Consider the following 14848-nt stretch of genomic DNA (forward strand, 5'->3'; position numbering starts at 1 on the left):
GAAAAGGGTAAAAGACTCTACGCTCTTATTTAAAATTTGACATCGAAAAAATGTTTCATTTGTATAAAATGAATCCTAAAGTTTTTCTCTAAAATACTGCACTTTCAGCTTCACTACTACAGGGTGTCCCAAAAGACATGGGAATTCAGTGACGAATTCGATATTGTCTTTGTTATGAATTAGCGTTGTAATACCTAATTTCAAAAGCCATAATATTAATTTGTCTGCTAGAGTTTTTTTTTTTTATTAAAACGGTAAATGGCTGTAAAGATGTGTCTTTAATGTCTCTGCAAGATGCACAGTGAAGACGGACAAGTTTGCTCTGTTTGTATACTGCAATTTTCTTGTTTTACTAAGTACAACCGTATGCAGTCAAAATATAAACAAACAAAATGTAAACATAGCAGACGAAACTCTTACAGATTACAGCTTTCCCAGTAAGTATCACCATACCAAATCAAAGAATTGGTTAAAAAGACGATATCGAATTCGTCACTGAATTCCCATATTTATTGGGACACCCTGTAGATATTATTGTAGTGTTCAGTAAGATTTCGATTCTACTGGAGACCACCGGAGTGATCTCATTTTCACTGAAGGGGTTTGAAATGTCACTTTTTTCAATTTGAAACTAAAATAAAATTTCTTACATGCTTTTCATTATTTATTATATGTAAAAAACGTTTCTTCTGCTGACTTCAACAACTTAAATGGTGAAATTTTATAAACGGCTCTACGCTCTTATTCTAAATTGTACATCGTACAAATGTTTCATTGGTATAAAATGAATCCTGAAGTTATCCTCTACAATACTGGACTCTCAGCTTCACTACTATGTCTAGCATAGACACTCCCTTTAAAGGACATTATAACACCCATCTCTTCATCAGATTAACATACAATACATACACTTTCTTTATTTTATAAAGATCACTCTTACATGACATATATGTACGCAGGAGAATATAACAACCAGACATACATACTATACACCTACATGGAGAAATAAGAGAATAAGATATTGTTGCAAAGATATTGTTTTATGGAAACGTGATGTAAAACAATGTTACATAAAGCGAGATTATAAAAGGAACAGTTCCCGTAATTTCAAGTAATTTTCCATTTTATGGAGCAGCATGTTCAATTCCCAACGGTTTTAGTCGTTACAACTTTATCTGATCAATGATCTCGATAATGAAAAAGTCCGAGTTTTTATTGCTAAAAATGTTGTAAACTCTTAAGTGACTACAATACATATTGTCCGTTTAGTAAATTGAGAAATTGTTATTTATAAATGAATGCTGTTAAAAAAATTAGATTTTAAAACTATAAAAATTACTTAAAATTATGTCTACAATCCCATTAAAAAGACATATTTGACTTTACATCTCGCAGAATTAAGTTTAAATATATTTTTTTACATACATTGAATAAATTTTTAATCAAAATCACAAAACATGATTAACTGGTACTATTCCTTGACAGAATTCACAGGACGCACAGGCACATGCAGGCACAGGACGCACATGCGCATTACAGGCTATCACAGCAGGAGAAATCACAGCCAGAATAATAAACTCTTGAAAAAGAGAAAAAAGAGATGTTCAGGAAAATTTTGTTAAAAATGAGCAAATTTTTTCAACTTGGAATTAAAAAATCGGATTTATTTTTATTTTTTGATTTATGTTTCTCGGAAGGAAATTAGGAACGTCTCTTTTGAGAAAAAAAGCTTCAAAAAAAAGTTAGGTGGGTTTTATATGTGTTCTCTACAGCAAGTTTACAGTACAACTGTAGTGGGTACATACATTGCTAACACAAATATTCCTAAATAAGTTTTACAAAAATTGAATTGATCAAGAAATATAAAATAAATATCTAACGGCAAAATATTTTTTTCTTTACTCCAGTTTAAGTTTAATTAAATCGGTGTACACTTTACAGTGCAGTGATAACATTCAAGTACTTTGCAAAGTGGTACACGCTACAAATGTACAAATGATTATGGTACTCGAATGTACAGTGTACACGTACAATGAAATGGAAATCAATTGAAGAAAAAACCATTTTGAAGGAAATGAATGGTCATTTATAATTTGACCAGATTGGAACATGATCTAACTTTTCTAATGTTTACATACAGTTTCAGAGAATAATTTTGGGAAGAATTCTTATAAATTAGATTGGGAGATTTCTTAAGAAATGCACTAGTCGAGTTCAAATTGTGTACAGTATACATAATTGTAAATTCTATTTGCGGATTTACTGGTTTCAAACTTACAACTGAGACAAAAATTTACGCAGTTTTCCTTAATAGTAAAGCAAAAGCTGAGTTTAAATTTTATGATCCCAAATGACAAGATATGCGTCAGTATTTGAAATTTGCGTCAGCTGCGGTGTTCTGCTCCGCTCGTTGTGCGCATGATCAAACTTGATATATCCTCGTCCTCCCATTAATGTTATCACAGTTCTTTGTTGATCTTTGTCCTTTTCCTTCCCTCCTCCTCCTCCTCCATTGTTGTTGCTGCCTCCTCCTCCATTGTTGCCATTGTTGTTATTCATACCACAACTGTTTGCGGATTTACTAGCATCATCAGAATTTTCGCGCGTCAAAGTTCTGAAAATAATTCAGTTTAAAACGAAAAATCAAAATAAGACATTGGTAACAAAACAACATTAATTTTAAACCAAGATTATTTTTTAAATGTTGTTTTTCAAAAATAAATATTCAACCTGTTAATAGGGCTCGTCCAGCTTGACTCTCCTGGATTCGAATGCATGGAAGTGTTGGAGGCATTCGAAGCAAAGCTCGCAGTTCGAGACACACTAGGAGAGGTTCGAACCGAACCTGTTTCACTGCTCGATGTTGTATGATTAGAACCTAAACGGAATAAAACTTTATAGAAAAATAGAAATAATAGAAATAATACTGAAAAGTTAAAAAAGAAGTTAACACTTTTTAGTCAAATTTGAAACCTGATTGTGTAAACCTGAGATATCAAACTATTTAGTATTTGATCTGTCATAATTAGTTTAAACTATCACAGATTTAAACTTCAGGTAACAACACAGATATCAGGATTAATTAGACAATCACAATTATTGGCAAGTATTCAGATCTTTATTGTGCTTTAGTTTAGTTGCATAATCTTGATGTTTATGTCAAATTTTAATTTAGAAACATTGGAAAGAAACAAAACGTACAAATTGAATCAATTTTAGTTTGCCCCCTTCCCCACAATTATAACAAATACCAATTTCAAAACAAGAAACTTCTTGCTATGCATCGTCTTCGTTTTCAAGGTGAAATATTTACGGGGCATTTGCGCAATATTTGAAAAGTTTACCTCTGGATCCGACAGACCAGGAGGAAAGATCTAACGATCTCGGTCTCTGAGATTTCATAGTGACCCGGCGATCCAATGTGTTGACTCGATAGGAGATCGTATCAAGGTCTGGGTCAGATCTAGCAAGAAAGATCGATTAGAAAAAACTATAAAATTGTTTAAAATGAATATTAATAATAAGATTTAAGTGGTTGGGATAATACTTTGTTTTAAATAAGGGGCCACTTGAAATTACGTCAACAGTGAGTAAAGACCCCTATACTACTTTTATCAATTTAAGCCTTTATTATGAAGTTTTAGATCTTCATTATATAGTGTCTTATGCTTTGTAGGTAATTCTGTCGATAAAATCATATCATAAATCATATAGAATCCAATCATATCAAATTAAATCGATATTATACCTGTGGATTTCATTCTTGTTCTTCTCAAGCTCAGTTGTATCATATTCATATTCCTTAAAAGAATCCATTAATTTTTTTCATGCATTTTTTCATTTATCTATAATGCTCTTCAATTTATTATAGTTTTCTTTCTTCTTCATCTCAATTTCTATACATTGCTATAGTTTATTTCTTCATTTTTTTTGCTATTCCTCTATTTTAATTTCTTACAATACATCTTTATTTGCATTCATTGTAATTTATCTTTTATTTTCATTTTCATTTGCTGCTATTCATCATTTACTTCTATTCATTGCAACATTAAAAAAAAACTTTAGTCCATATTTTCATTTGTTGCTAATTACTTTGCTAATCATTAAATTCTCTTCATTGCTTTTTATCTTATTACATTCAAGCTAGTGGTGTAGGTCAAATAGGCCTTTGACAGGCCAGGTACTGTAAAAAGTCCGGTCGCGCAATCAAAGTTGAAACCAAGCCGGCATATAGAATAGGGGCGGGCTGGTACTTGCCGTACGTCACTTAGGCCGGTACAAGGGGTTGGTCCGGTTCGAATTAAAATTGACCCCAGCTCACCGTGAGCAATCTCTTTAAAATAAATAAATACCTCTACGTTCATGAGATCACCATATAGTCCAAAAACACTATCCCCTGAAGACTCACTGCCCGGCCCAATAGTAAATCCACGTGGCAGCGTCTTACTGGACTTCCTAAAATACGTTTAGTTAAAATATTTTGTAAATTATGAAAAAAATAGAAATTATTAAAAGATGTTTTCCTTTCCTTCTGAAATATTAGTTCAAGAAGCAAGCATAATTTATTTTTTTGCAATCTAATATCTGATATTTGAAACTTCATATTTCGACCCCCACTTTATTGAATGATGGGTTGTCTGCTAATACTAAAAATGATAGTTTGAATTACGAAAGGTTTTCCACATCAGATTGCATAGATGTAAGAAATAGAAAATTAGAGTTTAAATGTTAATGCTTTAATCTAAATATTAGCAATAACTCTCGAATAGTTTCGTTACAGAGTATTTAAGAAAAGTCAAGGAAAAGGATAACTGAGATAGATTATGGAAGAGTCATCAGAGGTTTAAACTTTTGTGCTGTGAATCCAAGATTAAGCATTAAGCCGGGGATGAAATTAAGTCCAATGGGATCCGGTTCGTTAAATGCATCAAACGAAAACAAATTGAAGGACGAGGCATATATTTCTCTCATTCCAGAGTTGCCAAAATGAATATTGAGATCGAACATACAAATGTTCTACTTCCTTTACCTTAGTACAGTATCCCTAGATCGTTTCCCTCCTAGTATGGGTGTAGAGAACTGTTTAACAAACCCCGGTCTTGATTCAGATATTGATATCTCCGAAACCTGTGTACATACAAGGGATACAGGGTTATTTATTTTCTTGGAAAAGCATCCATGATAACCTTATTTTGAAAATTATTTCTCCCCCCCCCCTACCACCCTTAAAGGAATGTTTGTGGGGCGCAAATGATTTAAGGATTTTATGCGATGAATTGAGGAAGATCAATGGTTTTTAGGGGGAAAATTAATGAATTTAAGTATTTTTAAGGTGGAAAAACTTGCCTTTCGATTTTCATTTTCCCCCAGTCCTTTGAAACCCATCTCCCATACTCCGGGGGGGGGGGGGGGGGGGGNTTCTTAAAAATAAATCCACCCTACCTGTTTACTGAGTGGATGGCGAGGAGGGCGGGCCAGCTCCGCCTCCTCAGGTATAGTTTCATGCTTCAAGGCAGAGTTTGTCAAGGCTGTCTCAGACTTGCAAATCTAAAAGATATAAGTTTTAAGATACCCTTCATTGAAAGAAGTTCAAGGCCGATTCACAATAATAACCTTCACTGGATTGAACGAAAATTACAGAAAAATGCGACATTTGTAGAAGAGAGGAAGGAAACGTATTTTTGAACAAATTTCCTTTTTTTGCAAATATCAACCAAAAATTAAGAAAAATAACTATACATATTTAAATATATATATATTTATTTATTTATATATATATATATAAATACATATAAATAAATAAATATATATATACTAGAAATAAGGGGAAAAAATTATTTATATTTTTTTAAGGCAAAATAATTTTTATATTCTTATTTTCGCGGCTATTGCCGTTAGATTGTTCACAAAATAAACAATCTTTACTAAATGGAATTAAAGTAAATGGCTTACTAAAAAATGCATATATATTTTGAAAATGTGGCCTTTGAACATTGATCAAACTATCGATAATTTTTCTTAAGTAAATACTTTTTTTCGGCAGAAATTACGAGAAAAAAAATCGTTTATTCAAATTAGGTTACCTTCTGCATGACCGGGAGGAACATCCTGACCGGTCCATAGTGGGCATGGTAGGATATATTTGCTTTGCCCGATATAATGGGGACACCCTCCAGCCGAGGTAGAGGAATTGTTAGAGCCATACCGACATTAGTTCCAACCCATAGCAGACCCTGGATTTAAAATACAAATCATTTAATCAAGTAAATGTATCCATTAATAAAGGTATACTTAAAAAGGAATAAAAAAATTAATAAATAATAAATGACTAATTAATTAACTAAATAAAAAAATGAATGAATAAATGAAAAATGAATAAATCAAAGGATGAATAAATGAATAAATGAATAATTAAATAAATGAATAAATGAATAAATGAATAAATGAAAAAATGAATAAATGAATAAATGAATAAATGAATAAATGAATAAATGAATAAATGAAAAAATGAGTAAATGAATAAAGGAATAAATGAATAAATGAATAAATGAATAAATGAATAAATGAATAAATGTAAATGAGTAAAGGAATAAATGAATAAATGAATAACTGATAGGATGAATAAATTAATAAATAAAAAACTGAACAAATGAATAAATGAGTAAATGAATAAATGAAAAAATGAGTAAATGAGTAAATGAATAAATAAATAAATGAATAAATGAATAAATGAAAAAATGAGTAAATGAATAAATGAATAAAGGAATAAATGAATAAATGAATAAATGAATAAATGAGTAAAGGAATAAATGAATAAATGAAAAATGAGTAAATGAGTAAATGAGTAAATGAATAAATGAATAAAGGAATAAATGAATAAAGGAATAAATGAATAAATGAGTAAAGGAATAAATGAATAAATGAATAACTGATAGGATGAATAAATTAATAAATAAAAAACTGAACAAATGAATAAATGAATAAATGAATAAATGAATTAAATGACTAAATGAATAAATGAATAAAGGAATAAATGAATAAAGGAATAAATGAATAAATGAATAAATGAACAAATGAATAAATGAAAAACTGAATAAAAGAATATATGAACGATATAAACATGTTTATCTTTTTTTCTCACAAAAATGAGTAGTGCATTTATGCTGTAGAAACAATAAAGGAAATTATCCGAATTAGGCAAATTTCAAGCGAGAAAAAAATCTATATCTTCTACATTAATGATCAGACAAAGGTTAAGTTTTTTTGTGAATCATGGTTCATGTCCATCTTATTTTTCGCTCGAAATTATAAAGACAGTTCTTTATAGTTGGCGGTAAAAGACAGTAAAAGTTCTTGCTGAAAACTGAATCAATCTGAAATGAATTATTTATAAAAATGGATTTCTAACCTTCGCAGCAGTTAGCGCTGTGACGTAAATACTGCGTCTGTTATTTCCGACCTCTCTCGCAGCCAGGACCCGGGCAACATTACTGGCAATATTTATATCCTGAAAAAAGTAAATTATAGAAATTTGGATCCATAAAACATCTTTTGAAATAAAGTGACACACTCATCAAAGCAAGATTTATAATTTTCCTACTCAAAAAAGACTCTGTATGATAAAGAGGTATTGTAGAAGAGTTTCTGCCTGTAAATGTATAAAAGAAATCTGTGTGATAAAGAGGTATTGTAGAGGAGTTTCTACATGTTAATGTATAAAAGACTCTGTATGAAAAAGAGGTATTGTAGAAGAGTTTCTACCTGTAAATGTATAAAAGACTCTGTATGATAAAGAGGTATTGTAGAGGAGTTTCTACATGTTAATGTATAAAAGACTCTGTATGATAAAGAGGTATTGTATAGGAGATTCTACCTGTAAATGTATAAAAGACTCTGTATGATAAAGAGCTATTGTAGAAGAGTTAGCCATGGCGATCCATAATCCTACGCCTGCTACCGCTATGTGGGACACAGAACCAGGGGATAGTAAAAAACTGAGAGACATCACACTTCCCTGATAATTAACAAATTATTGCATCTATATTTAATTATAATGTTACAGTGGGACACATATAATTGTGGAATAGGTCTTGCTATTAGAAAAACCCTTCTTTTCTAACCTTTATGCTTTTGTTTTTGTTTCAGGCCACATATTGTTAAAACATATTTTTCATAACCAATGCTGAAGATATTCATTTATTTATTTATACAATTCCTTAGATTTATGTAAAATAGTATAAAACCAATTGAAAAATTGCCAAGACGACATTTTAAAAATTCTTTCGATGACTCCGAAGTACTGGGTAAACTGTATAAGAATTAAAAATCTATTTAAATGCATAAAAATATGAAACTCACCTTGAACGAAGTATCTTCTCCTGACAATGAGAGCTGACGAAGAATTGAGAAACTATTAGTTTCCAACAGATAAACCTAAAATAGAAACTATTAGTTTCCAACAGATAAACCTAAAATAGAAACTATTATTTTCTAACATTTACATTTACCTAAAACAAAAACTATTAGTTTCCAACAGATAAACCTAAAATAGAAACTATTAGTTTCCAACAGATAAACCTAAAACAGAAACTATTAGTTTCCAACAGATAAACCTAAAATAGAAACTATTAGTTTCCAACAGATAAACCTAAAACAGAAACTATTAGTTTCCAACAGATAAACCTAAAACAGAAACTATTAGTTTCCAACAGATAAACCTAAAACAGAAACTATTAGTTTCCAACAGATATACCTTAAACAGAAACTATTAGTTTCCAACGGATAAACCTTAAACAGAAACTATTAGTTTCTAACAGATAAACCTTGAAACTATTAGTTTCCAACAGATAAACCATAAACAGAAACTATTAGTTTCCCACAGATAAACCTTAAACAGAAACTATTAGTTTCCAACAGATAAACCTAAAACAGAAACTATTAGTTTCTACATAAATCTGCCTTACGACTATTAGCTGAGTAGACTGTAGATAAACCTACCATACAACCAGCAGCTGTGTATAGACTGTACATAAACCTACCTTACGACCAATAGCAGTGTACACTTTACATACACCTACCTTACGACCAGTAACTGTGTACACTATACACTGTACATAAGCCTACCAAACAACCAGCAGCTGTGTATAGACTACATAAACCTACCTTACGACCAGTAGCAGTGTACACTTTACATACACCTACCTTACAACCAGTAGCTGCGTAAATTGTACATATACCTACCTTACGCGACCAGTAGCTACGTAGACTGTACATAAACCTACCTTCCGACCAGTAGCTGCGTAGATTCCTCCTGAGACTGGGAGTAAAGTTGATACTGGTTCAGATCCTAGGCTCTTCACTATAGGGGTTTCAAGATCCCAAATTTGTCTAAACATATTTTTTTGATAAAACGATCATCCATAGTTTTATTTGAATGTTTGAGTGATTAAGATTTAGAAGTTTAGGCAAAGTGTGCCAAAAAATACAGCATGGAGCTGAAGGAAACTACCATTCGTTTATATAGATTTTTGCATTATTAGCATTGTCAACACCCATATAATCATACATATACTTAAGTGTCTGGGAAAGTTTATGGAACATCAAAATTGGATAATAGTTGAAATTTTTCTTTTTTCAAAATGCGCCAATTCGCAAAGAAAAATCCGCAAATTCGCAAAGAAAAATCCGCCAAAATTTGAAAATAATTTAAAATGGTCGACGAGCAACAGTTAAAAGCTATAATTATTTACAGGAAAGGGAAAGCCTAGTTGGCGTAAAGTTCAGTTTCTCTGTTAAATGAATGAATGTTAAATTACAATCCCTACCAGATCAATACAAACAATTTGCAGCAATACAACTTTGAAATTTGAACAGGAAGAACCAATAACCTTTAGAATAATTATGGGGGGGGGGGGGCTGTCACTTGTTGAACATATCCCAGCTCTGATCAATACCTGACTGTTCGTCTGAAGACATTAAGATTTCCATTTGCTAGACCAACAAATACTTGTCCCGAGTGTTGAACCAGACACACAGGCTCAGCCTAGATTATTATAATGTTAGAAGCTTTGATATTTCGTTCATACTATCCAAATTTTAGTTCATAATATCCAACATTTCGTTAATAATATCCAACATTTCGTTCATGATATCCAACATTTCGTTCATGATATCCAACATTTCGTTCATAAAATCCGACATTTCGTTCATACTATCCAAATTTTAGTTCATAATATCCAACATTTCGTTAATAATATCCAACATTTTGTCAATAATATCCAACACTTCGTTCATGATATCCAACATTTCGTTCATGATATCCAACTTTTCAAAAATAGGAAGATTTTGTCAGTTATTAATATGGAACCCATAGAACTCTAAAATAGGAATAAAATTGCTAGCCACAAGATTTGTATTAGTCAGATATAAATGAAACAGTGCAATTGTTTGATGAAACAGTAGCTTGTGGAATAAGAAGACGACTTTAGATTCATCTTATGACTTTAAATAGTCCTATGACCTTAAGAAATAGCTAGTATGCGGTGTAAACAGACCGATTTCGCTTAAAACTATTTCCTTTGTAATTTGAGAATTTGTTTGAGTTAAATTGAAGAACTACTCAAAAACTGGTTTATTGTAAAAAACAAGTTAATTTCACAAGCCCGGATTTTCTACACGTTTAAGGAACATCCAGACATTTGTTTACAATCTTTATTATTGTTTACTAGGATTCCTTTAAGTCACACTAAAATGTGTGAGCAAACCCTATCCCCCTCATTTTAAGTTGATAAGTATCATTAATATCATAGTTATAATTATACCTGTAAAACTATCCGTCCCACCTCATGACATTTCTCTGGGTCTTTTGCACCATACAGCAGGATTCTGGAAATCAAAAAAATTAAAAATCTTAAATAATTAAAATAAATTCAGAAGTCCCACGAGTGCTATACCATGAGGTTGCAAAAATGCGATCTAGCTTTTTTGTATTTTAAAAATTGATATTTATTTAGACATTCCTATTTCATTAAATAGATTAAAATATAAACAAATTTCTACAGGTATAAAAATGTCAGACCCCATTATAAAAATCCCAAAAACCAAGAGTTTCCGTTGGAACATGTTTTAGCTCTTAAAATTTTATTTTAACAATTACTATCAGTAATGTTAAAAAAGCATTACCATTTTTTCAAACTATATGTTATATCGAAATATTAGATATATCTTGAAGTCTGTTCTTTACGAAGAAAATGTTAGTTATTTCGAAAAGTTTTGGGTAATTCGATATTAAGATTACAACAACTCTGAGATTGAGAAAAAAACGGTTTTGATTTTCTTGTTTCTTGTGATTTTACCTTCTATCGTCTGTGGCGACCCAGACTAGGTCCTGGGCTAGGGAATTATCTAAACACGAGGCTGATACTCCTCCTCCTGAGACATACTGAAGCCCTCCACCACCACCTCCTCCAGGAACATACTGGAGCGCGTGCACGTTACAGGAGCTTAGGAAGTGGGAGCCGAGCTCCTTTAAGGATATTTTCTGATTTACCTAAAATTAAAAATTTCATACTTTTTATAGCATGTCGTTTTAGAATCAGTTTATTAGACGTCGTCGCAGACATAATTTCAAGTCACCCACAATTCATAGAGTCTCATTTCAGATTCACAACATTTTAATTGAGTTCCCTGTAAAAATTACTTAAGCATTTACGCTGCAGAGCTATTGAAGAAAATTGTCAGAATTGAACACGTTTAAAGATAAACTTCCGCATTGTCAAAGGTTTCAGGTAATGTTGGAAGTCAGTATCTCTAAAATGTAAAAAAAACTTAAAAACTTTTTGCTAATTGTTGATTTTATCATTCCAAAACTTATAATATGATTAAACTAGCTTGAGAACCTTTGCCTGTAGTTTACCCTCTAAAGAATCTTTAATCAAAGCTAAGAACATTCCCGTGGTTCTACTGAGATTCAAATTTGAGGCAAATCAGTCCAGGGGTTCATGAGTTATGATCGGACATACAAACTAACAGTTTAACACCATAACAGACATTTACTACGTTATATATACAATACATTTCATGGAGCCCATTCACAGGCAAAGGTAAACAATAGTTGTCATTACATTTTTATCAATTTCTGAAATTGACTAAATAATGGTACATGCGACAGGAAGCTATATGGTTACCAACAGATGATGAGATGTTAACGACGACCAAAAATTAATCATAAAAGTTCAAGTTAAAGCGTGAAATCGTTCCAATGTGAATATCTATATAATAAAACAAGACATTCGTATATATACATGTTGCCTATAGCCGGTAAAATGGCTGGACCGAATAGGCTGATTTTTTTGTGGACACTCATGGGAGGCCATGTTATAGACTAAAAAAAATTTTCTTTCTCCAACATTTTTTATTTTGTTAAAAATATTTTTTTTTCAGATATTTTTTTCCACGGGCAACGGCGTGCCCTACAGCTAGTAGTAATATAGTATTTCTTTATTATTTGTCAAGAAAGAAATAAGTTCAAAGTCTCACAGAACCATCATTGATGTTAGTAAAAAGACGGTAGAAATTCCGTAGAGTATCGTCCTTTGTGGTTAACTCGGTAAAAGATGGGAAATTTCTTAAAAATGAATATTTCAAATTTGAGAACCTAAATTTTCTATTGATAATAGTTTCCACGAAAACGTAAATATATTTTCAAATAAACATTCTTTTCATGTCCAGCAAAAAGTTTAATAATATTTTTTGTTTACGACCTTGTTATGGTCAATACCCTCCTGGGTATTGCAGGTCTAGTGCGTAAATGCAGTCTACTACGCGTAAATAAATATTTTCTTAAAATAAATCATTCAAAGTCTATTTTCTCAAATTGTAACATTACTAAAAATAAACTCTAACTAAACTGAAATTTTTATGAAATGCCCTCTGCGTCAGCCATTGTCACAGATTTATTATTCATAAACTATTGCGACTGGGCAAACTTCGAACCAACCCATAATATGTTTTGCAGCCCTAAATATGGATATCTTTTGGCTTTAAAAAGCTTGATTCCAACTTTTTCGATGGCAAATTTGACCGATATCGAATAATAATTAGACTTACAAAATGATATTTACTATTTCCTCTTACAATTTTTTTCTCGTCTTTTTCTCGCAAAAAAATGAGAAAAACATGCTAAATAAATTTACCTGGACCATAAACACTTTCAGGTTTGCGGAGTACCCATCCGTAGCATTCACCCACACATAGGTTACAGGCCTGAAATATATATGTAAATATCCTATTTGTTTAAATAATTAATAAATATATTATATACTAGCTTTGGAACCCAGCGTTGCCCAAGGTATTCAAACTTACTCTTGCAGTTTACCCGCACTTGGTAAAATTTTACCGAGAATCAGTACAGTTCAGTACATGAGAGTACGAATAAGTACCAGAATGTACGGATAAGTACTAGAGTGTACGGGTAAGTACATACGTGTACGGGTAAATACCTGAGTGTACGGGTAAATACCTGAGTGTACGGGTAAATACCTGAGTGTACGGGTAAATACCTGAGTGTACGGGAAATACCTGAGTGTACGGGTAAGTACCGAAGTATATGGGTAAGTATCTGAGTGTAAGAGTAAGTAAAAGAGTGTAAGAGTACGTAACTGAGTGTCCAGGTAAGTAACTAAGTGTACGGGTAAGTACCTGAGTGTACGGTTAAGTACCTGAGTGTACGGGTAAGTACATAAGTATATGGGTAAGTATCTGAGTGTAAGAGTAAGTAAAAGAGTGTAAATGTAAGTAACTGAGTGTACGGGTAAGTACCTGCGTGTCCGGGTGAATAACTGAGTGTACGGATAAGTACCTGAGTGTACGGGTAAGTACCTGAGTGTACGGGTAAGTACCTGAGTGCACGGGTAGGTGTCTGTACTAGAATAGTATAACTGGTTCCGCAAACAACTTCACTTTGTTTCTCAAGTTTAAGCACAGGCAGGTTCTGCACGTACAGAGGAAGACGACCTAGAAATTCAATTTTATATTTATTATTTTTAATTAATGTTTTTGATGGTTGACAAAATAGTTTTCGTCTAATTAACCATTATCAATTCAAAGAAAAGTGAAAGTAATTTTTTAAATAGGTTTCACTAAATTATATTTATGCCCATTTAAATAAAGAAACTTGGCAGATCCAAAATTTAAATCGAAAGTCGTCTTTATTGTATGGATATAAACGACAACGACCGTCTATATTGGCAACCATTGTAATAACCTTTTATATTGATTACCATTGTAATAACCTTTTATATTGATTACCATTGTAATAACCTTTTATATTGATTACCATTGTAATAACCTTTTATATTGATTACCATTGTAATAACCTTTTATATTGATTACCATTGAAATAACCTTTTATATTGGTTACCATTGTGATAACATTTTATATTGGTTACCATTGTAATAACCTTTTATATTGGTAACCATTGTAAGAACCTTTAATATTGATTACACTTTATAATAGGAACTACTGTATATATGTTATCACTGTATATTAAATACTTCTATATATTGGTTACTACTGTAATTACCCTTTATATTGGGTAACACTATATATTGGTTACCACTATATTACCCTTATACCGGTTACCACTTTTTACATTTTTGAAGTTATTTTTGCAAGGCAATTACCGCCACGAGAGATTGAAGAGGAATTAGATTAATCTGTACATAGATTAATCAAAATAACAGATAGGACACTAAATGTCGTCTTTTCAAGATTTGGATGAAACTGAGGAGTTTCGCGCAGTCGGCGTAGAATTACAATGTCTATCACAATTCATGAAGACATGTTCAA

General features: G+C 31.7%; 1 protein-coding gene across 1 annotated transcript in view; it reads right to left on the bottom strand.

Annotated features, from left to right (window-relative positions):
• Positions 1 to 901: 901 nt before the first annotated feature.
• LOC111699213 (rho guanine nucleotide exchange factor 10) overlaps positions 902 to 14848 on the bottom strand; it is a 30290-nt gene continuing 16343 nt past the window's right edge. The window contains exons 16-32 of the mRNA XM_023469828.1: positions 13899 to 14013; positions 13194 to 13263; positions 11355 to 11548; positions 10821 to 10884; positions 9954 to 10042; positions 9282 to 9387; positions 8359 to 8433; positions 7874 to 8014; positions 7409 to 7507; positions 6084 to 6233; positions 5443 to 5547; positions 5030 to 5127; positions 4353 to 4455; positions 3749 to 3801; positions 3345 to 3463; positions 2731 to 2878; positions 902 to 2614 (exon numbers count right to left, since the gene is read on the bottom strand). Coding sequence (XP_023325596.1) covers positions 2332 to 2614; positions 2731 to 2878; positions 3345 to 3463; positions 3749 to 3801; positions 4353 to 4455; positions 5030 to 5127; positions 5443 to 5547; positions 6084 to 6233; positions 7409 to 7507; positions 7874 to 8014; positions 8359 to 8433; positions 9282 to 9387; positions 9954 to 10042; positions 10821 to 10884; positions 11355 to 11548; positions 13194 to 13263; positions 13899 to 14013 — 2012 coding nt within the window. The 3' untranslated portion in view covers positions 902 to 2331. The remainder of the gene's footprint in view (positions 2615 to 2730; positions 2879 to 3344; positions 3464 to 3748; positions 3802 to 4352; positions 4456 to 5029; positions 5128 to 5442; positions 5548 to 6083; positions 6234 to 7408; positions 7508 to 7873; positions 8015 to 8358; positions 8434 to 9281; positions 9388 to 9953; positions 10043 to 10820; positions 10885 to 11354; positions 11549 to 13193; positions 13264 to 13898; positions 14014 to 14848) is intronic.

The sequence above is a fragment of the Eurytemora carolleeae genome, unplaced genomic scaffold (genome assembly GCF_000591075.1).
Source record: "Eurytemora carolleeae unplaced genomic scaffold, Eaff_2.0 scaffold25, whole genome shotgun sequence".
NCBI lineage: Eukaryota > Metazoa > Arthropoda > Copepoda > Calanoida > Temoridae > Eurytemora > Eurytemora carolleeae.